The 25,676-nt window shown below is 37.3% G+C and overlaps 1 protein-coding gene across 20 annotated transcripts in view; it reads left to right on the top strand.

The window, feature by feature from the left end:
• Window positions 1-25,676, top strand: part of si:dkey-21e5.1 (potassium channel subfamily T member 1) — a 64,026-nt gene that overhangs the window by 20,923 nt on the left and 17,427 nt on the right. For 13 of the 20 annotated variants that reach the window (XM_034871592.1, XM_034871601.1, XM_034871589.1 and 10 more), the window contains 14 exons: window positions 3,922-3,960; window positions 13,594-13,673; window positions 16,449-16,554; window positions 16,892-16,942; window positions 17,054-17,102; window positions 17,320-17,379; window positions 18,763-18,837; window positions 19,129-19,212; window positions 20,569-20,663; window positions 22,598-22,778; window positions 23,110-23,274; window positions 24,052-24,188; window positions 25,198-25,261; window positions 25,538-25,646. In XM_034871592.1, the coding sequence (XP_034727483.1) occupies window positions 3,922-3,960; window positions 13,594-13,673; window positions 16,449-16,554; window positions 16,892-16,942; window positions 17,054-17,102; window positions 17,320-17,379; window positions 18,763-18,837; window positions 19,129-19,212; window positions 20,569-20,663; window positions 22,598-22,778; window positions 23,110-23,274; window positions 24,052-24,188; window positions 25,198-25,261; window positions 25,538-25,646 (1,295 nt within the window). The remainder of the gene's footprint in view (window positions 1-3,921; window positions 3,961-13,593; window positions 13,674-16,448; window positions 16,555-16,891; window positions 16,943-17,053; window positions 17,103-17,319; window positions 17,380-18,762; window positions 18,838-19,128; window positions 19,213-20,568; window positions 20,664-22,597; window positions 22,779-23,109; window positions 23,275-24,051; window positions 24,189-25,197; window positions 25,262-25,537; window positions 25,647-25,676) is intronic. The other 7 variants (XM_034871595.1, XM_034871593.1, XM_034871606.1 and 4 more) reach the window with 1 other exon arrangement.

Below are 25,676 nucleotides of genomic sequence, written 5' to 3'. Positions count from 1 at the left end.
GTTGTCCTCTGCTTGTTTTCATTCTCAATTATTATATTGTCTTTATAGTTGCATGCTGGCCTTAATTTTCTATCCAGCCGATAACTTCCTTTTCTTTGCGACTCCATTGCTGCCCAATTGTACTGTGTTTTGTAAAGGATTGTACACCATTCTTCAGTGCACAGACTGCTCAAGTATGTGTCTTCCATCCTTTTTGTCTTTGTTTATTTATAGCACCCTGCTTTCACGGCACAATTACGCTCTCATTATGTGTACCCAGGGTTTAATTAGGGGTTTCTTGTGTTCCTTGGGGTAATTTACATGTTGTCCATTATCATTGTTCCTTAAGGACAAAATCTCTCAGCAGTCCGACGAGTTCTCAGCTTGAAAATAATGAGTGCTTTGGTTGCTATGCTTCCCCCTTGAACCCTTTAAAAGACCTACATGCCAAATAACGGCACACATAAATAGTTCAGTGTAGCCACAAAACTATTAATCTAATACAGTACATTTGTAGTTAGTGACATTACAAGGGTACTGTTACTATGGTTACCTGCGTTTTAATAAACCTGCTGAACTGGGGTTTAATGTGGGAAGTGTTCTATTATAAGGTTTTGATGGACACCTGCTGGGCATAGCTTGTGAGAATGACATAATAGGAAAAAGGTAAAAAAAAAAAAAAATTAAGTTATGCCAGATAATTAAGCTATAGGTCAGGATCTTTTTCGTTATAGTCTCGTTCCCATTGTATGTGATAGGCATCCTGCAGTTAGAGTTCCTTCCTAAGTAACTTGAACCGTCTAGTCATAATTTTGGAGTGGAGAACTTGAGCTGTCTCTGTGACATGATGAACTGTATGGGAACTGTAGTATATGAAATGTTGGCAAGCTTCCTAGGGCAGGTAAACAGATTGAAAACTACAAATCCCATTTGCCCTTGAAATTGCTGCAGAGATGGTGTATGGTTGCTACCCCCTCCCCCTTTATATCAGTCAGCCCTTGAGGCAGTTCTCAGTGGATGCATACTTTGAAACCGCTGGTCATTTCGCACTTGTCGTCTCACGTGCTCAGCTCATGTTTGTGATTCCGGATCTGCTGCAAAGAAGTGAGGATCTATTTGCATTTTTCATTGTATGTATTTTTTTTAAATGTGAAGGGCATCATGATGGTAGCTGCTTGAATATTAGGATTTCTGAGGACTGAACAGAGTCAGTGTATTAAGTACAGTATATTAGTTGTAAGCTAATGGAGGCAAAAGGAGCCTCTGTTGATCTTAGCTTCTACAGTACTAAAGCTCTTAACAGCCAGATAACATATTTATTGCTCATTATGGTGTTATAATAGGAGCAAATGGACAGTAGGATCAAAGCAGAGGGGTTGGTCTTGTTCTAGCTTGTTCTTCTTATGTGCAGTTTCAATGAAAAGCTATTTCACTTCTGAACTAAGTTTAACTATGTTGGCTCTTAGAAAATTACACTGGTAGAGCAGTCTTCTGTACAGTAGGTTGTACCAGTCAAATAGCTGGAAAATAAATTGTGCTCTAACACATACTTAGAAACATATCCTAAGCAGTTGAACTCTGCTGGCAATCAATCTTTTTTGTCCCTTTTTATCTTTCTCTTTTTTATGCACTACTAGTCTAGAATAAAAACATTTTTAGTTGAAGCTCTTTTTTAAACATGGGAAACTCATGCAATTTGATAACTAAAACCTACATGGAAATGATTTTCAGTTAATTTAAGGTCACTTACAGAGACAACGAATGACACACTTTTTATTTAGTTTTCCTTATATTGAGCATTTTTAAACCATCTTAACTTATGTGGTCGCATTACTAGGAAGTTACAGCTGAATGAGCATAGTGGACATTAATCTTTTGTCAAAATTCCTCTAAAAGCCATTAATCTGTAGTGGTATCCCACAGCGGATGATGTCATTGCTGCCTTGGGACCGTAATAATCGTCTGCGCTCTGCTGTTGAGTTGGCAAATAGTTCTAAATGGATTACTGGAATGGTTGAGGTCCTCTCTTGTAACTACCTTCTGGGTATAATGAACACTCCATTAGTCTTTGTAGAAAGGCGTAAATGGGATGATGACGTTTCTTGTTTTGTGATTACATTTTTCAGCTAAACAGCCTGAACTCCCAAATTAGACCTTTTCACAACACACTGATTCCTTCAGCTTTCCTCCTACACTTTTGACCAGCAGACAGGCTTTTATCATTTACAAGCTTCAAAGGGATATCAACCTACATTATATTTTTATCCATCCACCTCTGCTGAAATTGATATTTTTAGACAAATTTTGGACTGGACCTTGAAGCATCTTTCTCAGTAGACAGTGTACTTACACATATTTTTGAATTGCAACAACAGAACAACAACCTTCAGACATAATACTAACTCAGTTCAATAATTCAATATACTGTGTTTTTAAGCTTGTAAATGGACTGTTCTTATATTTTTCAAAGCACCAACCTTCCAATTGGCAAGCAACCACTCTACCACTGAGCCACAGCTGCTTTGGTAGATATTAATACAGGTTACATGAAAGGGTGAAGGGCTCTATGTACCCAGTAATATGTTTCACCTATTACACAAAAGACCAACTGAACTGTAGGGGGTTATGCAGATAATATTTCTGAAATAGATTAAAACTAATTAGCTGTACACAAAATTTAATTAAAATTGTTTTAAGTTAATTTGGGACATTTGTATATGGTCTTGCTCATGCAATGTATACAGAATTGTTGGATCAAAATAGAGTGAGGGTTGAATCTACCATTCAGTCATATAATGTAGCTCAATCCCCATGATTTAGTTTAGTTTTAATAATCCCAGACCTAAACCTAATAGCAACTAATTATAAAACCCTGTTAAAGCCATTTTCAACTTGGGTATATTGTTCTAATGAATGTCAAAGACAAACCAACCCATAGTATGTGAATGGCATAAGATATTTGCAATCAAATGGGCAATCAAATGGGCTGTCATACTAAATGTATCATCCAATAACTTGTATCAGGATTGACTACTTACAATTAATAGTAAGATATGAGACATTTTCTGAAGGATGGTGCACAAAACAAGAAACAGTTGTACCAGAGCTCTGTCTATTTCTCTCATGCATCTTATTCAATGCTTTCTATATTTCTGTAAGAGGAACTTTGTTTTCTGTTACAGCAGACATTTGACTTGTTGATTTTATTTGCAATTTTGATTATTTGAAATGAATGTGTGCACTATTAAGAAACAAACTACACACAATACTATACAAATTAACCTTTGACCCCTTGTCCGTTACAATTGCCCATGTGTTGGTCATTAAAACTAATATCTGGGTATGTCTCTCTGTCTGTCAGTTCCCTCAGTGTTACACATCTCCCTTTTCTCCATGGTCATCTTAACCTATGAGATTGACCACGAGGGTGTGTCCACTGATTCCCTGTGGTTTGCATTAAGTGTCCCATCTGTTCTTTTAGTCAGCTAAAGCATAGTTTTTGATTAACTTGATGTGTAGTGTTTGCCTTGCATGTGCTTTGTGAATTAATGTTTTGAGCTCAGATGCAGTCAATTACCACTGTACATTTTTATATTTACTTGTATGTGGAGTATGAAGGGCAGTTTTAACAATAGGCTTCAACTGTGCAGTAAGAAGCAGCTGAGGGGTTGGATGCAACCAGTATTTTACATGTTCTAGTTTTTACCGATATTCCAAATAGAACATCAAAAGCTAACATGGGAGCAGATCCCATCTTGGTCCTTTTTGCTGCAAAGGTTATAAAATGGCTGTATTCTGACTCAAGATACAAGTAAATGCGAATCAATTTCAGTGGTATCCCGAGTGGCATCTTTTTCTTGCTCTTTTCTTCCCTTTCCTGCTTTCTCAACCCCACTCTCTACTAAACCTATGCCTGTCTGTGTCCATGTGTGTTGCACCCAGGTATCAAGAGGAATACAGTATGGACTCAACCAATGCCCAGTAAGTCCCTGGTAGCATCATGGTTGCATGGCATGGATTGTGTCTGCAACAGTAACTGTACACTGAACTGATTAGCGAGCACAAAAGCACATACTTATCAGTGTTCACTTTGGATTTTGCACAGAATGAACGTGGACATGATGCCTTGGAGGAAATATTACCGTCACACAATATCTGTAAAGTGAACAATTAAAGTCATGGTAATGGTGCAGAATGCTGAGAACAACCCATTTATGTATAGCTACCTTTTCAACAATTTTTGTGGCCAAAACTCAAAAGAAAACATTTACCTCAACACAGATTGTTGTCACATTCGATCACACCACAGTAAATGGTGAAAAGGCAGTTTGTGTGTTTTTATCAGCTTATTCCAGGTGGATTTTCTGTCCCCTGACTAAATGTGCACAACAGTTTTTACTCTGTTGTCACTGTTGTCAATGTTATATCTTGGCTTAAAGCATTAATCATGTGAGCAGAGATGAGAACGTCTTAAGACAAACTACAATCATTGAACACATTAGTATTTCATGTGGGTATGAATGATATTCCACGGTAACAATCAGACATTTCAAAACATGGTTTTCCTCCAGCTCTTCAACATTCTTAAACCTTGTAAACCTTGTAAAATTCTTGTAAACCTTCATCTCCGGATGAATTCTTGTAAACCTTCATCTCCGGACCGGCGCCATTGCGGGATGGGGCGTTTCTCTAGCCCTCTGAGCCTCCACACATGGCTTTCCACTGTGTTCTGGGAGACCGGTGCTGTTTTTATAGACAATTTTAATATTTTGTGGGAATGCAGGTACTCTTTTAAGCACAATGCCATTTTAATTTACTGAGATCATAGCTACTGTCCTTTAACATTAAACACACCATCCTACATCACATGGACAATCAGCATGTCACCGACCAGCTTAGGACTTGGTCATCATCCACTTCCTCACGTGACTGATTACTGACCTCACATGAGTCAAGTGCACTCTCCACTACCTCTCAAGTATAGTGACAACCCAAGCTCTTATTCTAATCATTCCTGTCATAATGACTACCAGACATAACACAACATGAACTGATAAATGAACAATCGCAAACTGCTATTCGCACACAAACGGCCAGCTTCCAATCCATATCTAAGAGAAGGTTTCCAGCGACCATGCTATTGCTGCCGTTACACGGGTTAGAGACCCCACCAGCCCGCTCTGACACTGGGCACTGGGTTTTGGGCTGGCTAAATTAAAGTTGCTACAGCTGCTAATTGAAGGTCCATCTCCGGAGCTTCTGCCCACTTTCCCCTTCCGGTGAAGTAGTATCAGGAAAAGGGGCCGCTAGCTAATTCATTTCTCATGTGTGGTCTGATAAACGACTGGATTTCATTAAATCTGCACTTGATTGCTCTTCCTCAATGACCAAATGTGTTTCTCAGTTAACTGAAATTTAATTGCAACAACTAAATTTGAATTGTGAGAACTGAATGTGAAATGATATAGTGTTGAATTTGATTGAGGATTAAGAATGTGTTTCAATATTAAATTCATTTTATGTTTATTGTAATTTAGTTCCAAACGAACAAATAATTTCAAATTCAGTTGTTTAATGCAATTATTCAAGTTGAACAATTAAAATGTAATATTATTATTATTAATAATATTATTATTCTTAATTATAAAAAAAATAATCAAATTCAGTTTTTAGTGAAACATATTTCTACCAATAAATCCTGTGGAAAAAGTTGTCTCTTAACATCACGGGAAATGTTTAGTTATCGTTTCAGCACATCAGAGAGCATTTTCATCGCACATTCAGGAAACCACAATGTTTGGTTTCGGCTCATCTGAATTGAAGAGCAACATGTTCAGTAACAGTTATGAAATCTTGGTTAAGGGTGCTCGAGGTGCCTTCTCAGTGGATGGTCAAACCACCTTAGCTGGTTCCTCTCAATGTGGAGGTACTCGATACAGAGCCATCCCTTAGTAGCTACAATAGTTAGGTAGCGGGTTTTATAACAACATACTTCCTCAAATGCATTAAACAGATATGTAACATATTGTGAAAGAATTTTAATTTGAAGGCTTTATTTGACACTACATGATCTTACTGTATAATGCTGCTACTGTACCAGCTGTGGTCTTTTCAAATGGCACACTTTTGTTGTTGTGTGTGTGTGTGTGTGTGTGTGTGTGTGTGTGTGTGTGTGTGTGTGTGTGTGTGTGTGTGTGTGTGTGAGCGAGATATGAGAACTGGTGTGCTCTCCTATGGAGGATAAAAACGAGTAGATCATATTTTCATTTCTTTTTGTTAATCAAACCAGCCTGTTGTAGTTGGTTTGCTTCCATTTATAATTTTAGAATTAAGTATTTTCTAAAGCATCAAAATGACAAAACATCTGCATTATTCCTTTATATTCCATTTCTTACGTGTCTATTCTAATGTTTATTGAAATCAAACAACTATGCTTGACTTTTTCTCTCTTACTTTTGTGGAAATTCAGCTTAAAACACTGATAAAAGTTGATTCTGCCTTAGTTAAAATGTGCCTATTGTAGGTGTATACCTTTTTTATTATTTATGGAATATTTCATAAAAATCATCATTTCCTCTACTAAATAGAAGACTGTACTGATGGAAAAGGAGTAGTGAGTTTCAAAGGCATCTTTCAACATCATTGATATTACAATGATATTCTTATGAGGTTTTCTCTAAACTTTCTTGCTCATTTAAATTTTGTTATCCTCATCATTTTTTTCTTGTCAAACTGCTGCATGTTAAAGACCAGGCCCCATGTTCTGGAACACTGCCACATGCTTTGTCGTTTTCTTATACAGGAAAATGGCCTTTTGGTTTTTCTAAAATTTCTTTCTCTGTTGCAATGTCTCGCCCCATTTCTCAGATAGAAGTTTAACTGCATCAACTTTCTTGACCCTTACTATTAATAGTTTGGGGTCTTTCTTTGAAAGACTTTAGAGGTCCTATGACATGCTGGTTTTTGGATGCTTTTATTTAGGCCTTTGTGGTCCCCTAATACTGTATCTGAATTCTATTTCCTGAAATTCAGCCTTGGTGCAGAATCATAGCCACTAGAGCCAGTCCAACAATGAGCTTTCCTTAGGACTTGCCATTTCAGTGTCTGTAGCTGTAAATGCGATTGAGGAGATGGGTGTTCATAGCAGTCAACCAGCACCCTATTAAAGCTGCAGTGGGAAGAAAGAAAAAGAAAAAAACGGCAGAATTTGAAGTACAGTGAGATCTCTTCCTGCTGTCCCTCTCCTCTTTGTAGCACGGGCCATGCCTATGCACAACAGCCAATAAGAAACGCACTCCATCTCTCTCTGAAAGGACCTGTGATTGGCCAAAGTCTCCCGTGATGGCTAGATTTTATGAAGCCTGAATACAGAGCCAAGAGGAGGTACAGAAGTCTAGTTTTCTCTCTGGCTTAATGATGCCAAAAATAAAGTTCCTACCACAGTTTTAAAGTCACTTACGTTTTCAGGAGTTTTTTTTGAGTTGGACAGGTTCTGCTTTTCTGACCTTTTGAGGAACAAGGAACATCTTGTTCAAGTGGATTCGCCTTTTTCAGGGGCTGCCTAGTGTGTTATCTAACTATTCTGCAATTTATCTTCAGTGCTCTTGAAATCTTCAGTCAACAGGAAAATGTATTTATTACACAAACAGTGTAGTCAACCATAAAGTGAGCAGCGCTCTTATTATAGCTGCACACTTCTGTCAGAACTCCTTGAAAGACCTTGAAAGACCACATGACGACTGCTTTGAATCAGCATCTTTGACATGCTGATTCAAAGCTAAAATAAAATGAATTGTGCTGCTGTGCACTTACATTAGCAAGTGATTTGGAACCAAATGCCTCAGGGTTTCTTGGTCTTTGAACACATCATGTGCACATTCATAATAGCCACAAGTCTCATGCACATATACAGTGCAAACAAACTGGATTGTTTTTCAATGTGAAAAAAAGGAAATGTGCTCTGTACCAGTAAAACCTCAAAAGTGTCTGGTGAGGAAATAATACCCGTAATACATTTAGTTTGGATTCATAGACATCATTGGCGGTCAAACAGTCGGGCGTCAGCAGGCAAAACAGAAAGTACTTTCCCAATTGCAATAGCCCATGTCTGGCCTGATGCTCCTTTCAAAATCTTTTGCACTGTAATGATAAGGCTATTGGACATAATGTACCTTCGCCATGGGAAGTTAGTTTAGATTCAGGTTGGTAGAACAGAAGCAGAGGATAACTTAGATGTCCACAGCTTTTAAATATTCATCTCCAAGTGTAATATTTTTAGAATCCCTACAGATTTTATATTGGGGCACATGTCTGAGGGTGGTGCATGTGAAATTTTCTATTTTCTATTTTCTAACTTGAACTGTTTTCCTTTTCGGGGGGTGGAATCAAAACCTGAGATCTGAAAATAAACTGTATTCAGGCCGTGATGGGAATTTGTTTTTTACTGTTTACGAGACCATATGCAGTGTTATTGGTCTCTGTGTTACTTTCATGCCCCAAAGCCTGAATCTTATCGTAAACTATGATAGTTTGCAGTTTAACTCTGATTGGTCAGAGATAACCGGGCTGATAAGTTCCACATTTGTTGCTATGCCAACACTTGTGGTAATTTAGTTACCTGACGTAGGTTCTTTGTGGTTATTGTACACTATATAATGCCTTCTACAATATTGGGTTGCACTTTACTTGACGGTATCTACATAAGCATGACACTGTCACAAACGTGTCATGAACATTGTAAACAAGTCATAAACGTTTATGACATAACGCTTCTTTTATTGTCATTTGTTTTTTTGACAGTGTTGTGTCACTCTTATTTAGATACCTTCAAGTCAAGTATTAACCAATATATAGGACTCGATTGCTGCTTTGATCAGAGAGAGTATAGAAGCATTATTGAGTGCACCATCTTGGGATTGACCTGTTTTGTAGCCACCTCTCAGAGTTCATGTGATCATTAAAGACCAAGGTGAAGTTGTAGTAGGCTAACTGATACTGCTGTTCACCTATACTTGCCCCTGTAGCAATCTAACAAATACTCCATATAGCGCAGAGCATCTGGCGGCTGTTCAACACTATAATGTTTTTTCATCACTAGAATTAACACAGGCGTTTCAATTGCTCTGTTCAGTCAGCGAGATTATCCCGAGGTCAACAAGTTGTTTGATGTTTATTTACTGAGCCTACAAAGCAGTTGAAGTCTTTCTATGTTTCAGGCAAGGGTAAATAAAATTATAATGCTATGACTGGCAATGTTCATGTTTTAATTGTATTTGTGTTTGACACTGAAGCTTGATCACAGGTTGATCCCACCAGAATCAATATTTCTCTCTGGTTGGACTTTTATTCCTCCACACTTTAATTTTGATTACAAACTTGTCAATTATTTTGAAGGTCTGTTATATATATATATATATATATATATATATATATATATATATATATATATATATATACTAAAGGCTATACCTACCATGTACACTTGGCTTGTGGCTTGCCTTCCATCTTGAAACTTTAGGGAAGTAATAGGAGTATTTCCTCCTAAGGTTTTGAAGTACCAACCTGTTGTAGATGCTGTGTGGCTTCAAGGGTATTCTAACAGCTCGTGTTTATATTTGCCAAGTTTGGCTAATGTCCATTTAGATTGGTGAGTGATGGAGTTTAGACTACAGAGATGCCAAAAAAGACAGTGTAAGTACTTAAAAGGTATTGCTGTGAGTCTGCAGTTGCTGGCAGTCAAGTGTGTCAGAAGGGCTATTTGTAGCTTTACTCCGAGCTTCTTGGATACATGACAAAAGCCTGGCTGAGATTTTTTATCATCATTTATGTTCTAGTGTTTGTTAATTGTCTGAACATAAATAGTGTTTGTAAATTGTAAATTGTAAATAAATACAAGTGAAGGGCTTAACTTTGCCTAGGTGGTCAAAAACAATAAAACCCACACTGTGGTCTGTAAATGTCTGACAGTGACATATTTTTTTTTTGACTCTCTATTCAACCCTTTGATTTTACATCAAATGACAATGAAATTGTAGTGTGGACTACATACTTTGAGGGTGTTTATATCAACATTGGGTCAAGTGTAGGAATCATAGCCATTTCTATATATAGTTCTTCTTAGTCCCTCTACACAGTCCCTCCAATACATACGTCAAAACATGAAATACCAAATATAAAGATAAAGTCAATAAAATAAAAATAAAATAAATAAAAAAACTAAAATAACTAAAATGCACTGCCAGCATATGGTAAAAAATATGCAATACACATAAGATCAACACTCTACCTCTATATAATAGTATCTAAATAATGTTTATAGATGCAATACAAAGTCTTTATTAACAATTAACAATTATTATTTTCATCTGATGCAACTTTATAGCCAAATAATGTTTGACGGTTTATAAACAATTTCTTAATCATGAACAAAAAGTTAATAGAATATATAAAATGGTTTAATTTATTTGTTAAAAAAAAATATTAAAGCATAAATAATAATAAACCTTAATTATTTTGTTGTTAGTTACTAGTAAAATAACTATTAATGTAAGTTTAATTAACTATCAATCTACCATGTATTCGCAATGGTTTTTATAAAGTGTTACCGGTGGCAAGCTGGTGGTAAACATGAAGGCTGTGTAGCTGGTGGTCATGTCTGACCACTTTGTCAGTGGAGACTGCAAACATCATTGGTTGCCTTATTTGCCATCATTAACCTTTATGACAGTCTTTTACTACTTCTTGTGGTGATGGTACAGTCGATACACTTGGTATACATAGTTTACGTATATTGTAGCTGTGTGTTTGGGTCGAATGGAGTCATGGGTATAGTGCCCAGAAAAAAGAACATATCATTGTGTGTGTGTGTGTGTGTGTGTGTATGTGTGCAGCTACATCTAATTCCTTTTACTGTAAACACTTAACACACAAACCCATCACTGAACATTTCCTGCTTTGGAAGCTGTCTCCATGGCGATACAGCCAGAAGGCAAGGCAAGGCAGCTTTATTTGTATAGCACATTTCAGCAACAGGGCAATTCAAAGTGCTTTACATCAAAACAATTTAAAAAATAAAACCTGATAAAACACAAAAACAAAAGTTACAGTGCAGTATACGAAATTAAACATTATAGAAATTAACAATCATTTAAAGAAAGGCAACATCAAAAAGAAAGGTCTTTAGCCTTGATTTAAAAGAACTGAGAGTTCAGTGGATCTGCAGGTTTCTGGGAGTTTGTTCCAGATATGTGGAGCACAGAAACTGAACGCTGCTTCCCCTGTTCGGTTCGGACTCTGGGGACAGAAAGCATGCCTGTCCCAGACGACCTGAGAGGTCTGCGTGTTTCATAGTGTAGTAGCAGAAAACTAAATTGTTTAATGATTTATAAACTAGCAAAAGTATTTTTAAATATTTGAGGCACAGGAAGCCAGTGTAAAGACTTGGGACTGGAGTGATCCACTCTCTTGGTTTTAGTGAGGACTCGAGCAGCAGGGTTCTGAATCAACTGCAGCTGTCTGATTGATTTTTTTAGATTTGTTACAGTAGTTAAGTCTACTGAAGATAAAAGCATGGGAAGGTATTTCTAATCCCTGTTGACCCTGATATATTCTTAAGGTAATAACAGGCTGACTTTGTAATTGTCTTAATGTGGCTGTTAAAATTTAAGTCAGTCCATGACTACTTTAAGATTTCCAGCTTTGTCTCTTGTTTTTAACATTGTTGTAGTTATTTAAGTAGGATTCAAACCAATTTAGTACTGAGCCAAAAAAGGCCAACCAATTTTTCAATTGGTCTAGTAATATGTCATGGTCGACCACGTCATTAAAGACTTTGCCAAGAGCAGTCTCAGTGCTATGGTGTGGTGTGGTCGGAAACCTGACTGAAAGGTATCAAAACTGTTGTTTTGTGACAAGAAATGGTTTGAGTTGTTGAAAAAACGTCTTTTCAATTATTTTACTTAAAAACTGAAGGTTTAATACGGGCCTATAGTTGCTCAGTAGTGACATGTCTAAAGTGTTCTTTTTTAAGAACTTAATTACTGCAGTTTTCAAAGCCTGTGGGAAGATACCTGAAAGAAGGAAAGAAGAGATGTGTTCACAATCTGTAGAAGATCCAAAACCAAACAATTGGAAACATTTTTGAAAACACCCGTTGGTAGAATATCAAGGCAACAGGAGGAGGTTTTCAGATGTTGTGTAATGTCCTCCGGGTTTTTATGGTTGATCGTATTAAATTGTGTCATATTGGAACTAGTTATGCCTGAACAATGTGACAACACATATCCTGGACTTGATATGTGGGCACTGAAGAGGGAGACAGGGGAATAGCTGGAAGATGGTGCATATCCTCTTCCACCTACGCTCTTTATCTACACATACATACCTCCCTTGGGACTTGGCTGCTGTAATTGCCCTCCTGCTCTCTCCTCTATTGTCTTTCTGCACCCTGTACTCATCTTGTCAGACAAGGTAGAAAGCTCTATTGGTCCCTGCTGGAACTATAAGGCTATTGCTCCATCGCCTCCCTGCTCATTAGTGACAACAAGCTCTCTACATTACATAACCTGTTAATAGACCTTTCTCGCTACTCGCATTCCTCTAACCTATATCTACAGTAGCTATATAACCATTAGTGCTTAAGCTGCCATTTGTTCAAGCCCCGAAGCCTATTAAAGTGTATTATGTCCGCTCAAATGTTTAATAGCTTCAGATTCGTCATTGTATGTTTAAGGAAGAACACAGGCCGTTTAATTTGAAGTACTTAAGTCTTTAATGGGAGGTGTGTACGTTTAATAGACATTTTTTGTGTTAATGCTCAATATAAATCAGTTCATGTTCTCACTTGTTTACTGTATCTGAAGAAAATTGTCTTTACACATGTGAAACAGAATGTTGGATAAACTGTGAGAAACATTTATTGTTGGATACTAAATGTGTGTTTAAAATATTAATACCGAATAGAAATGTTTAAACCCTCCAGAGTGCCTGTTTCACCCACGATGATCAATTAATATTAATGTCTCAGTAGAGCAATTACAAAACAACTTAAACTTTTAGCTTAAACTCTGTGTGTACTTTTTAATCTTTACAGTATGCATATGATTCACTGGTATCCCCATTTGGAAAATTTCTGTGAATGAAAATAGACATTTATTTAACAGTCTGCATTATTTTAAGAACCAGTGCTGCACACACAACATTTAAGCTTGTGTGCATTTGTGTCTGATTTTGTTGCATTGCGATGTTGTAAAAATTAGATTTTGTATCATAACATGTTTATATTTCCGGAAACCAAGTATATTATTTTGGTATTAGTACTTAAACTCAGGTATTATCTTGGTGTGCTGCCAGTTTGCAAAAATGTATGATAAATGTGCCTGGACCACAACAATTTGTACATGTTACATTTACTGTTCACTGGTTTCAGCAATCCAACATCAATGCACATCCGTGGTTTTGTCCCACAAGTCATTTTATAATACCTTGAAAAGGTGTACACTGTTTGGTCAAAGATATTCTGGTCATTTTTGTGTGTGTATGTATGTTGGCTAGAGGTTCTGCGAGCATGCTTACCTTTGTACAATTACACTGACATCATGTCACTATTCCCCACAGGGTGCAGGTGGAGTTCTATGTCAATGAAAACACCTTCAAGGAGAGGCTGAAGCTTTTCTTCATCAAAAACCAAAGGTCAAGTAAGTACAGCCGACAGGGAACATCAAAGAGTTCTCCTCTCTGGCCATAATGTGAATGGTAGGAGGCAATCTGCCACTGAATATGTTAAGCTAAATGAACAAATAAAAACGTAATGATGAAAATTGCAGTGCATGATGATGTGTATCAAATTCCAGTCTCAGTACCTGGTTTATTGTAAAACATTGTGTATGTAAGTGTATAATACAGTGGGGCTTGAAAGTTTGGGGACCCCAGGTAAAAATTTGTATTAATGTGCATGAAGAAACCAAGAAAAGATGGAAAATTCTCCAAAAGGCATCAAATGACAGCTTAGACATTTGTTTAATATGTCACAAAAAGTTAGATTTTATTTCCATCATTTACATTTTCAAAATAACAGAAAACTAAAAAATGGCGTCTGCAAATGTTTGGGCACCCTGCAGAGTTTATAGCATACACCGCCCCCTTTGGAAAGCTGAGACTTGACAGTGTCATGGATTGTTCTCAATCATCTTCTGGAAAGACCAGCTGATGTCAATCTTAAGGTTTAGATGCCCAGACTTGTCTGACCTTGCCCCAACAATCAGCACCATGGGATCTTCTAAGCAGTTGTCTAGAAAATTGTCTACACAACTGAGCGTTTTCAGACGCCAATATCCACTGTTGGGAATGTAATTAAGAAATGGTAGTCATCAGAAACGGTGGAAGTTAAAGCAAGATCTGGAAGACCAAGAAAAATATCAGACAGAACAGCTCGCAGGATTGTGAGAAAAGCAAGTCCAAACCCACGTTTGACTGCACGATGCATCCAGAAAGACCTGGCAGACACTGGCGTTGTGGTACACCATTCCACTATAAAGAGATACTTGTACAAACATGGTCTTCATGAAAGAGTCATCAGAAGAAAACCTCTTCTACGTCCTCACCACAAAAATCAGCGTTTAAAGTTTGCAAATGAACATTTAGACAAGCCTGATGCGTTGTGGAAACAAGTTCTGTGGATGAGGTAAAAATACAACTTTTTGGTCGCAATGAGCAAAGGTACGTTTGGAGAAGAAAGGGCACAGAAAAAGCATGGGGGTGGATCAATCATGCTTTGGGGTTGTATTGCAGCCAGTGGCACAGGGAACATTTCACGGGTAGAAGGAAAAATGGATTCAATAAAATTTCACCAAATTTTGAACGCTAACTTGATGCCATCTGTGAAAAAGCTGAAGATAAAGAGAAGATTGTTTCTACAAATGGATAATGATCCTATACACACCTTAAAATCCACGGTGGATTACATCAAGAGACGTAAACTGCCATGGCCTTCACAATCTCCTGACCTCATAACATAATTTAAAATCTATGGATAGACCTTAAAAGAGCAGTGTGTGACAGCCCAGAAACCTCAAAGAACTGGAAGACTTTTTGAACGAAGAATGTGCTACCTCAAACAAGAATTGAAAGACTCTTGGCTGGCTACAAGAAGCGTTAACAAGCTGTGATCCTTGCCAAAGGGGGCAGTACCAGGTATTAACTCTGCCGAGTGTCCAAACTTTTGCAGATGCCATTTTTTTGTTTTCTGTTATTTTGAAAGTGTAAATGATGGAAATAAAATATAACCTTTTGTGACATTATACAAACGTCCAATCTGTCATTTGATGCCTTTTGGAGATTTTTTTCTATCTTTTCTTGGCTTCTTTATGCATATTAATACAAATTTTACCTGAGGTGCCCGAACTTTTGAGCGCCACTGTACACCGTGGCTCAGCAAGGACAGAAGAGTATGGCTCATTTGTTTAGAAATGAATCAGGGCTGCAGTGTTTTTTTCAATATGATAAGACAGTGCCAATGCCACAATACAGTACATCTGAAAAAGACATCGGTGCAGCTCAGCGGTTTGGTACAATGTGTCTGAAAGCCACTTAATTGCATCTAGTTTTCACTCTGTGTCTTTGGTAGAACATGTTGTTAACATCCTCAAGACTGACATGGCTCTGCTGTCTTTGTCATTGTCACTTAGCCACCACGGTCTTTGACATAAAACAACAGTCTAATAAAAATGTCACACTTGGCTGTAGGGGTATCTTGCTCTATTCCAATGCAGTTCATCTAGTTTCAAACAATTTTAACATTGACCCTGGCTTCATCCGAAGAGGTTGTGTCACAAGAGATTAGTTAGCTGCTGAGGTTGATTGGACTTGGGTGACACAACTAGCACCCCCCTCTGTCTAGCAAGCGTGTCTGCAGCCAAGTTTCTGCTCTGCATATTTGGTGGTGTGTGCTTATCAGTATAGACCGGCACATATTCAAACAAGCAATTGTGATTCCACAAACATTATTATCTCTCTTACCTATTTCTGTGTAATGTAATCCCACCAGTGTGTTTTCTTTATATTATTCGTCTATAAAAAGTGCTGGTGTTATTTTGCGTTCCTGTTGGAGGATTTGAAAGCTATGTGTCAGAGGAAATCCGTTGTGACAGGGTGCCAGAGCAGCACAGTACTACATTAGTCATGCTTCAGGGCTTCAGCAGATCTAGTGTCTTTAGGCCTTTCACTAAAAGCATTATATTCACCTAAACAAGTGGTGTTTGAGCAGTATTCTACTGAGGAGAAATCTGGCTGCATCTGTTGTCAATAGTGGACTCTCATTGAATTGAAGATGGTGGAAAAGTGTGAGACAGGGTTCAGAGCTTTAAAGTAAAGTCTACAATGAAAATACCAGAGACCTAAACAAACTCATTTTCACGTGATCATCACTTACAATATATATGTATGTATGTATGTATTTTTTTGTTGGTCCACAGGCCTCCGAATCCGCCTGTTCAACTTCTCACTGAAGATCCTCACCTGTGTCCTCTACATAGTAAGAGTCAGCCTGGATAACCCGAATGAGGTCAACAGCAACTCATGGTGAGCGGTATACTTGACAGTTGCCACCAAACTCATCCATCATCCCCTATTCGAGATGTTTCCATATTTTCTAGATTGTACGTAGTTTTGTAACCTTTTTCTGTTTTCTTATCGTTTTAACGACATCTATATTTTACTTCTTGTATTGTATTACAAACCAAGCAGATGACAGGATTCTGTGCAGTCATTCAGAAGTAGTTCATTGTTTGTATTGTTCTCACTGCTTTTAGAGACACGTTGGGTTTGTTCTTTATGGTAACATACCAACTGATGGAAATGCTTCCCTGCGGGAATGTTTTCTCACACATTCACTCTGTTTTTGTGTATTGCTTCACAGTGCAATATGCCCGAACAACAACAACACAGCAGACTCAACAGAAATCAACTGGTATGTTTCAGTCAAAAAGGCATTAAATTGTTAACTGAACTGTTTTCATTTTCTGCAATTATATGGAGGTGCTCTGAAGTGTGAGGAGAACTTGCATATGGTTTTTGACAGGTCATTGATTTTCTGGGTTACCAGACGGGAACCTGTATGGGCGATACAGGTAAGACTAATTACACTGCAATAAAAGTGCAGATAAATCAAATTCCACTGCATTACCTGAATTCTAATGCAGGACTGAACCCAAACATACTAGGATCCATTTATTAGATAAACGCATTGCAGAGCACATTAGTTCCTCAGTGAAGGTTGACTAGCCAGAAGAGATGAGTTTGCATTTGCTGAGTTCATTTATCTTCCTCTCTTCCTCTCTGCCCCAGGTGACAGTGGCCTTAATCAGTTTCTTGGAGACCATGCTTATCACATATCTCAGCTACAAGGTAAGGAGCTAGTCTACAGTGCAAAGTTTCTCTCTTAATTCTGATTTGATCTGACAGCTTTCAACGTCCAGTCCAAGTGTCACATCACACTCCCTGCTTCAGAAACAAGTTACAGAAACCAGTTCCCAAAGCTGGAAATTTTATTTTTATTTTCATTTATGTCCTCTAAAGGTACACTTTGGTCCTCAATTCACATGAGTTTAAAAATTACGACTGCGCAAGTAGTGAGTCATGTCAGCATTACGTTTACATTGGAACAGTTCCCACAAATAAAAAGCGTCAGTCATTGTGTGAGATCCCTCCGCTGCTAATGAGCAGGCATAAGCAGAGGCAGTTTTGCCCTTCATATACAGTAATATACAGTCTGTTAATGAGGTGTACAACATATCAAAAACAGCTTGCGTTGTAATGCAGTCCAGCACAACACTATAAATACAACCTTAAATATGGTCACAAAAACCACTCTGACACAGCAGCAATTAAAAATGTAAAATTACATAAAAGAACAAGAAAAGTTATTAAATGGCTGTATGATGGCATTAGATTGCATTGTGTTTACTAGTTACTTGCTTTGTTTAGACCAAAGATCTTAAACGGTTAGTAGTTAGTTAAAAAAGCAAAAAGAAATTGCAAAATTGGCAAGTGGGACCAAATATTAATGACATACTTCATTCATATTTGGTCCCACTTGCCAATTTTGCAATTAGCTGCAGCCATACTTTTACTGTATGCATATATTATAATATCTTTTTTATTTTTTTAAGATGAAGCTTACATCTTTTCAGTGCCAAGTATATTCTGTCTTAAAATAATTTACTGTTTTTGTTGTTTGGAAATAGGTTAGCTTTCCTTCATTCAAGGCCTTGTTAAATTCATAATTCAGCATGCAGTAATGCAAGGACACTGATAAACTTACTTTGCATAACACATCTCGGGAAGCAAGAGCAGAGAATGCAGTAAGCAGGAGTTTACAAAGTAAACTCTTCGAAAAGCCTGGAAGGATGTATTTGTGATGAAGAGAGATTTAATTAAAAGATTATGATAATAATTCTGTAAAGCATTATTAACATGGTACAGAAACATGCACTTGCTTTGATTGCCTCAAGAAGAAAAACAGGTTAGTGAGTGTTGTTTCTTGACCGAACATTAATTACTGACCTCCCCATTCAAGCTCTGTTAAGCTCAGATTAATACTAAAATTGATCATACCAAAGAAGCATGATTGTTAGTTTTGAACATACCATTCAAAGCTGTAATACAGTATTGTTTTTGTGTCACAGCTGACTTCCTCCCATGGTCATTATTATTAAGACTATGTTTTTCCCTAAAATAATCTGCACATTTACTGGTTCATTGATGTTTTTCCCATCAATTTCCTTTTAGGGGAACATTTGGGAGCAGATCTTCCAGATATCCTTTATATTGGAGATGATCAATTCAGTGCCCTTTATAATCACAGTGAGTAATTAATTGAATCAACTGAGCAGTCAATAAGTTCCATAAGAAACATATAAGCACAGGCTCAATGTCATTTTGGTATTGTATTCTTGTGAGCATTAAATCTAATGTTAATGCCCCAATTCCATGTCTTCCTCACCCAAGGCAAAAATAATTTAATCTTTCTCTCTTTCCTCTAGTGAGGATTATGATTTTCTATCATGTCTCAGATCCTGTATGTTAACAGTTTAGTATTTCACTGATATATTTCACCCTTTCTCTCTTCCATCTTTCATTTCTTTCTTCCTTAAGATCTTCTGGGCTCCATTGAGAAACATATTTGTTCCTGTATTTCTTAACTGCTGGTTAGCCAAAGGTGCCCTGGAGAACATGATCGTAAGTAATATGATCATACATTTCAATAATGTATTTTTTGTACTGTACAAACTGAATTGCATAAAAGAGCACACACAGAAGACATGTTTTGTTTTGTTTTGTTTTTTGGAGGCCATCAGCTCAAGTAACACTGGCTAAAATGCCTGAGTGGGTTTATACAATTAAGCTTTCTGTATAGAATTGTATTGAGCCGGGGCATTTTTTTCTTGCTGTTTTGCTGACACTGTACACCAGCAAATGCATCTTTTTTAAGCTAGTATTCTCAGCTCCATTTGTTTATGTAACATTGTTACCATGTACTGGTTTGCTGAGCTGAAAGGCGTTTGAAGAAAAGATAAGAGGTGCTAAAGATGGACGAAATTTAATAACAATAGCCTTAAAAATAACAATAATCCATCTCTGGCTTTCAGTTTAAGATTGAACAGATCCACATACATACTACAGTCATTTTCTCAGGTATGTAACTTGTATGGACAGTTACAGTAGGTATGACTCACATTGATCTTCATTATCCCTCCAGCTTCAGTTGCTGGAGGTTGGGGATGCAACTACAAAGCGTGCAAATACTGTATATACTGTAGTTCTATACTGTACATGGACACATAACAGCAGGCAAAACAAAACAGAAAAACACTGCAATGCAGCATAGAAACACAGAAGTGCAGCATAGAAACACAGAAGGGATAAAAAATGCCTAGAGCGTAGAATTCTGTTGTTGTATTATAAATATTGTCCAGGATTTGCCATAGGTACAGATATACTGGTACATGGAATTCAAAGCAATTAGAGGATGTCCAACTGGTCTAGTGTGTCCCTTTCGCTGTCATTCAGATGAGACTACTGCCTTACGCCAAGATGTTAGTTGGGCAGATGGTAGAATCTGACGCCAAGCAGACCAGCACATGGAGAGAAAGCAGGGACAGTTTGGAGAGGCGGTGAAGGCAGGTGGTGGCAGGCAGAACATGCTAACAAGGTGCTACTGAAAATGAGTCGTGAGCTCCTACTGTACATTGCAAGACATCGTAAGAGAAAGCATAATATAGTTCTAGTTACAAAATTATCCAAGATGACGGGACAGTGGAGTTGAATATACACTTCATTATGTGTAAAGCATGTAAGGCAGATTCTTTTAGTCTTAATTTTAATTCAGTGATCATCTAGACAAGGTTAATGAATGTCAGTAATTGACTTTTTCAACGCATTGTTTAAGTTGTGTTTTGGTGCCGTTTTTATTGAGAACTTAGAAATGTTGTATCTTGTATTCCAAAAAGGAAAATGTATTTTAATTTGCAAGCATTAGTATGTATATGGTAATAAAAACCTGGTTTTCTAGTAAGGTCTTTTTTCTGTGTCCAGAATGACTTCCATCGTGCCATCCAGCGGACCCACTCTGCCATGTTCAACCAGGTGTTCATCCTCATCTGCACCTTACTGTGTCTGGTTTTCACTGGGTGAGTGAACCTCTGTTTTTTTAGTCACAGACATGCTATCTCTGACTTATATCTGATTTTTACTGGCCCTCACAGCAAAATCTGAACTTTCCTGAACTGTGTACCATTGGCTCAGAAAACATTGTTTGTGTGTCTTGAATAGGGGTGGGAATCACCAGAGGCCCCACGATATGGCATTATCCCAATACTTATCTCATGATACAACGTTATTACAATTTTAATTATATTGCAATATTCTTTGATATATTGCTATTTATTACCTGTTTCTTAAAATGATGTGCCCGAAGGAAAAACTTGTTAACATCTCTATTTTACTAAATCTACGGTTTGTTCATCTAAAGATCTAGTGTACCGAAAAAAACTATTTATTTATTTATTTTGAACACTAAAAAAAGACCTAATAAAAAGTATTGCCACGGATTATATCACAACGCTTTTTTGGATTGATTTTTTCCCCTACCCCTATTTGGACAAAGCAGATTATTTGGAAGAAGCTATTTCTGTTATAAAATTAGAGATACAAAATGTAGTTTCTGTAAGCGGAACTACTGTGCAGTTATTTGCACAGTGGTGGAGTGCACAATTTTTCTAGCAAGATGAAATTTGACTAAAAGATGCCATGAAAAAGCAACAAAATAAAAATAGCAGGAGTTAGCACCAGTTAGCTACTTTACTGGCAAAAGTAAGAAGTTAATATGAAAACTATTTGGAAAATGTGAATACATTTGAACGCAAATAAAACAAAATAAAGACCCTGGCATTTGTTATCTTAAAGTTTAAACTATTTGGTAACCAAAAATAATGATGAGCAGCAGGGAACACTGCTTATTCACCCTTTCTTATGTCTCATTGATTTCCACTTTTATAACACCAACTGGATTTAATCAAAGCTGTCCTTTTAGCTGACACTTAGCTCGTTAACAGCCTTCTTGTACCTTAGCCACCAGCCAGCACCCACCTCTTCCACTTTACTCTGTCCAGTTAGACATCCTCATTCCCCTCTGCCTCAGGGTTTCATTAAATCATTAAATTAAACTTATCAATGGAAAAAAAACACAAATGATTTAGCAGAAGCCAGGGAGATGGAACCGACAGAGCAATCGACAGTGTCACTTAAAATGAAATACTAATCAGGAGCCTTTGCTGTATTTACTCTACTGCTCTTTGATCTGGGGCAAATTGGATATGCAGTCTACCAGGATAAAACTAGGGATCGACCGATACTGGTTTTTCAAGGCCGATACTTATCATTAGTTAGTGAAACCGATATTTGTAACCAATATTTACAGTAAAAATGAAAACATTTTAAGGCAAGACATGGCAGCTTTATTTGTTTTGCACATTTCAGCAACCGGGCAATTCAAAGTGGTTTAAATAAAACACCACAGAACAGTTAAAAACAACAAAAAAATCCAAAACAGACAAAATATAAGAATAAAAGTTACAGTGCAGCATAAGAAATTAACAATTATATAACGAAAAGCAGCAACAAAAAGAGAGTCAAACAAGTCAAAGTTAAGACTATGGAATGTTACAAACTCTAACACAAAACCTTGTTTGAATGCTTTAAGCCATTATTTAATAAATTAGAATCTTTCAAAATAATATGCAGTGAAAGATAGTCAGATGTGTTGTGGGCGGGACATTAAGATGTGTTGTGGGCGGGACATTAAGTCAGACTCAGCGGTGAGTGAAACCGAAGCAGAGGGACTGACAAAAAGCTTTAGCGGAGCAAAAGTTGATAAAACAGATTACTCTAGAAAGGTAACATATTGTATTTATATTTATATATATATATATATATATATATATATATATATATATATATATATATATATATATATATATATATATATATATATATATATATATATATATATATATATATACTGTATATATTTATAATTAAAATATAATTCCTCATCTCTCTGCAGAGCTTGTGGAATCCAGCATCTAGAGAGAGCAGGGAAGCACCTGACTCTGTTTGACTCGTTCTATTTCTGCATCGTCACCTTCTCCACTGTGGGCTATGGGGATGTCACGCCACAAATCTGGCCCTCCCAGCTGCTCGTGGTCATTCTCATCTGTGTTGCCTTGGTGGTGCTCCCACTGCAGGTAACCACTTGTGTTTGTCCCAAAGTGCAGTGAGGGGTTCGAACATTAGTAAACATTGTATTAGGTCCTGTCTTAAATTAATGATTTCTTGTGATGTCGTGCATCTACTGATGACCTTTGTTGGCCTATCATCAAATATCAAATGACTTTTTATGAGAAAGGCTATAAAAAAATAGAAAATAAATAAAGTGTTAATTTGTTTTGCTATTTTTAGCTGCAGAAGTCTGCAAATTTTACTCATAATTTAGCCCGTGTCATGCTGGCTCACACTTGCTGCATGACATATCCACCTATTCTCTGTGGTATTTATTTTTTGTTGTCACTTTGTCAGTTTGAAGAACTAGCATACCTGTGGATGGAGAGCCAAAAGTTAGGAGGGAACTACAGCCGCCACCGGGCGCAGACAGAGAAGCATGTGGTGCTGTGTGTCAGCTCGCTGAAGATTGACCTTCTCATGGACTTCCTCAATGAGTTCTACGCTCATCCCAGACTACAGGTACAGTACAAAGACAAAACCGTGCATATGTATAAATGTTTTTTGTGTCGCTCCTCGTCACTGAGCATTGGCAACACGTGCACACAACAGCAAAAAAAAAAAAACCCTAGATTTAAATGGGAATTCTTTGGAAAATCGCTCAAAACGCCAACTCTTTGGGGCCATGCTGTATAGCCATGCTTTAACATAGAAAACTAATTAAAAGTTTAAACAGAAGACAAGACTTTGGCGTTTATTGGGCTGAATGGGCATTCAGATATTAAGCACGGTTTCTCAAAAATCACAGTTTATGTATTGTCCGGTTTTCAGACCGTTTCAGATTTTCCCATGTGTGTGTATGTGGTGAAATGGTGACAGTTAGAGTGGAGGACAGAGGGGCGAGCTGCAGTACAATTCTCTGAAAGTTTTTCAAACAAATTGCTCTCTCCCCTACAGTTTTCACTCTTTATACATCTTAAATAAGGTCTTAAATAAGTTTTAAAAAGGCCTATCACTGAAGGATTAAGACGTAACACTTTTATTGTTTTTAGATTTTTTGTTATTAGGATGTGCACCAAGTAGTAAGCACACTTTTAAAATTTCTGCAGAATTTTCTAGTGTTTTCTGTACTCCCGTGGAATAAATGTAGGACTTCAAGATAGATGTATGAATGCAATGTTCCACAATAAATGATACTTTTAGTAGTGTGTGTTTGTGTGTTAAGTGTGTTACTTGTGCAGTAACAAACTTAACTTAAGCATGCTTTTAATAAATGCATTCATATCCCTTGTTTTGCAGGACTACTATGTGGTGATCCTGTGTCCAACAGAGATAGACATTCAGGTTCGCCGTATCCTCCAAATCCCTCTGTGGTCCCAGAGGGTCATCTACCTTCAAGGATCTGCCCTCAAAGACCAGGACCTGATGAGGGCCAAGTGAGTAAACTGCATATGCAAGAAATAGTGTATTTAAATCAAATTACTTAATACTATCTTGATGGTTAGTTGGTGAAGCCTGGTTTTAGACCTCTGTCTTGCTGCCCACATGTTTGATTTTACTGAATGAAAGGAAACAAAAAATCGCAATTCAATTTTATTATCAGGCTAGGTGAAACCAGGCCCTGTGTTTATGTCTTGAAAAGTCATAGAACATGCATGTCATGTCCTAAAAAGTCTAAAGAGTTTAAGTCTAGCACATCATTTATATTTTATTCATTTTAGGTTCCAGATAAGAATCTTGAAATTACTTAAAATGTAAATGTAAAGTTCAAGTCCTACATTGGCAAATCAGAGTCCTTCAAATGCGTTTAGATGATGAGGTACGTACAAGTCCACTTGGCTGCCCTGCACTCTGCTTGCACATCAGTTTAATGGGATTTTACTCTGCACTGATCATCTGCTCACATCAAAGGCCACAGACGATATTAGGTAGCAATAAAAAATTTAATGGATCACGTTGGAATATGTTTGACCTGATAGATTTGTTTCTGTCCCTACAAAATAGTACAACACCAGTGTGCCACTCATGGGATTTATATATACATTAGATGCAATGGCAATTTCCCGTAATGAAATTTAATATATAGTAGCTCAAATTGCCCAGCCAGGTAAGCCTCATGTCATTTTTGCAATGCAGAAAGATTTTCTTGTAATCACCACATATTGCAGTTGCTGTTCATGGAACATGATTTTTCTGTCACACATCATTGTTCTCTGCCCCTCGTATGTTGCTAAACAACAGCAGATTGTTTTCATGCAGTCAATGCAGCTTTTCAATTTTTCAGCCACTGTCACAGGACATTCACCCTCATCCTGCGTAGCTTTTCTTTAAATCATTGATTCCCATAAAAATGTTTACGTTTGGTTGAATGTCCTTTTCACATTTACCAACCCATGAACCTGCCTGTCTGTGTTTCTTTCTGTTCGTATCTCTGTCTGTGAACAGGATGGATGATGCTGAGGCCTGCTTCATCCTCAGCAGCAGGAACGAGCTCGACCGAACTGCTGCTGTAAGTTACGTCAACAGGAATCAGTAAACTTTGTTTCCAGTATAAACCCTCTCATGACAACAATAATTAAAATAGAGCCTTTTCCCATCACACTCTTTTGTTATTTGTCCGAGAGAGTTTGAGATATTCAGATGATGTCATGATTCTATCGTACCCGCCTTTGAATACTGAGCACACATTGAGTGGCCGAGGCAAACTTTATGGTCCATAAAATTCAGATTGCATTTACAAATGAGTCATTGGATGAGTCAAATTGAGCTATGTCTTGTCCCACAGGATCACCAGACTATTTTGAGGGCTTGGGCTGCGAAAGACTTTGCTCCAAATTGCCCTCTCTACGTCCAAATTCTCAAACCTGAAAATAAATTCCATGTTAAGTTTGCAGGTGAGTGGAGGAAGAGTGCCTACCTACAGT

This window comes from Etheostoma cragini, chromosome 5, assembly GCF_013103735.1.
Source record: "Etheostoma cragini isolate CJK2018 chromosome 5, CSU_Ecrag_1.0, whole genome shotgun sequence".
Classification (NCBI taxonomy): Eukaryota; Metazoa; Chordata; class Actinopteri; order Perciformes; family Percidae; genus Etheostoma; species Etheostoma cragini.
The sequence above is the reverse complement of the archived record's forward strand: the minus strand, read 5'-3'. Positions and strand labels throughout refer to the sequence as shown.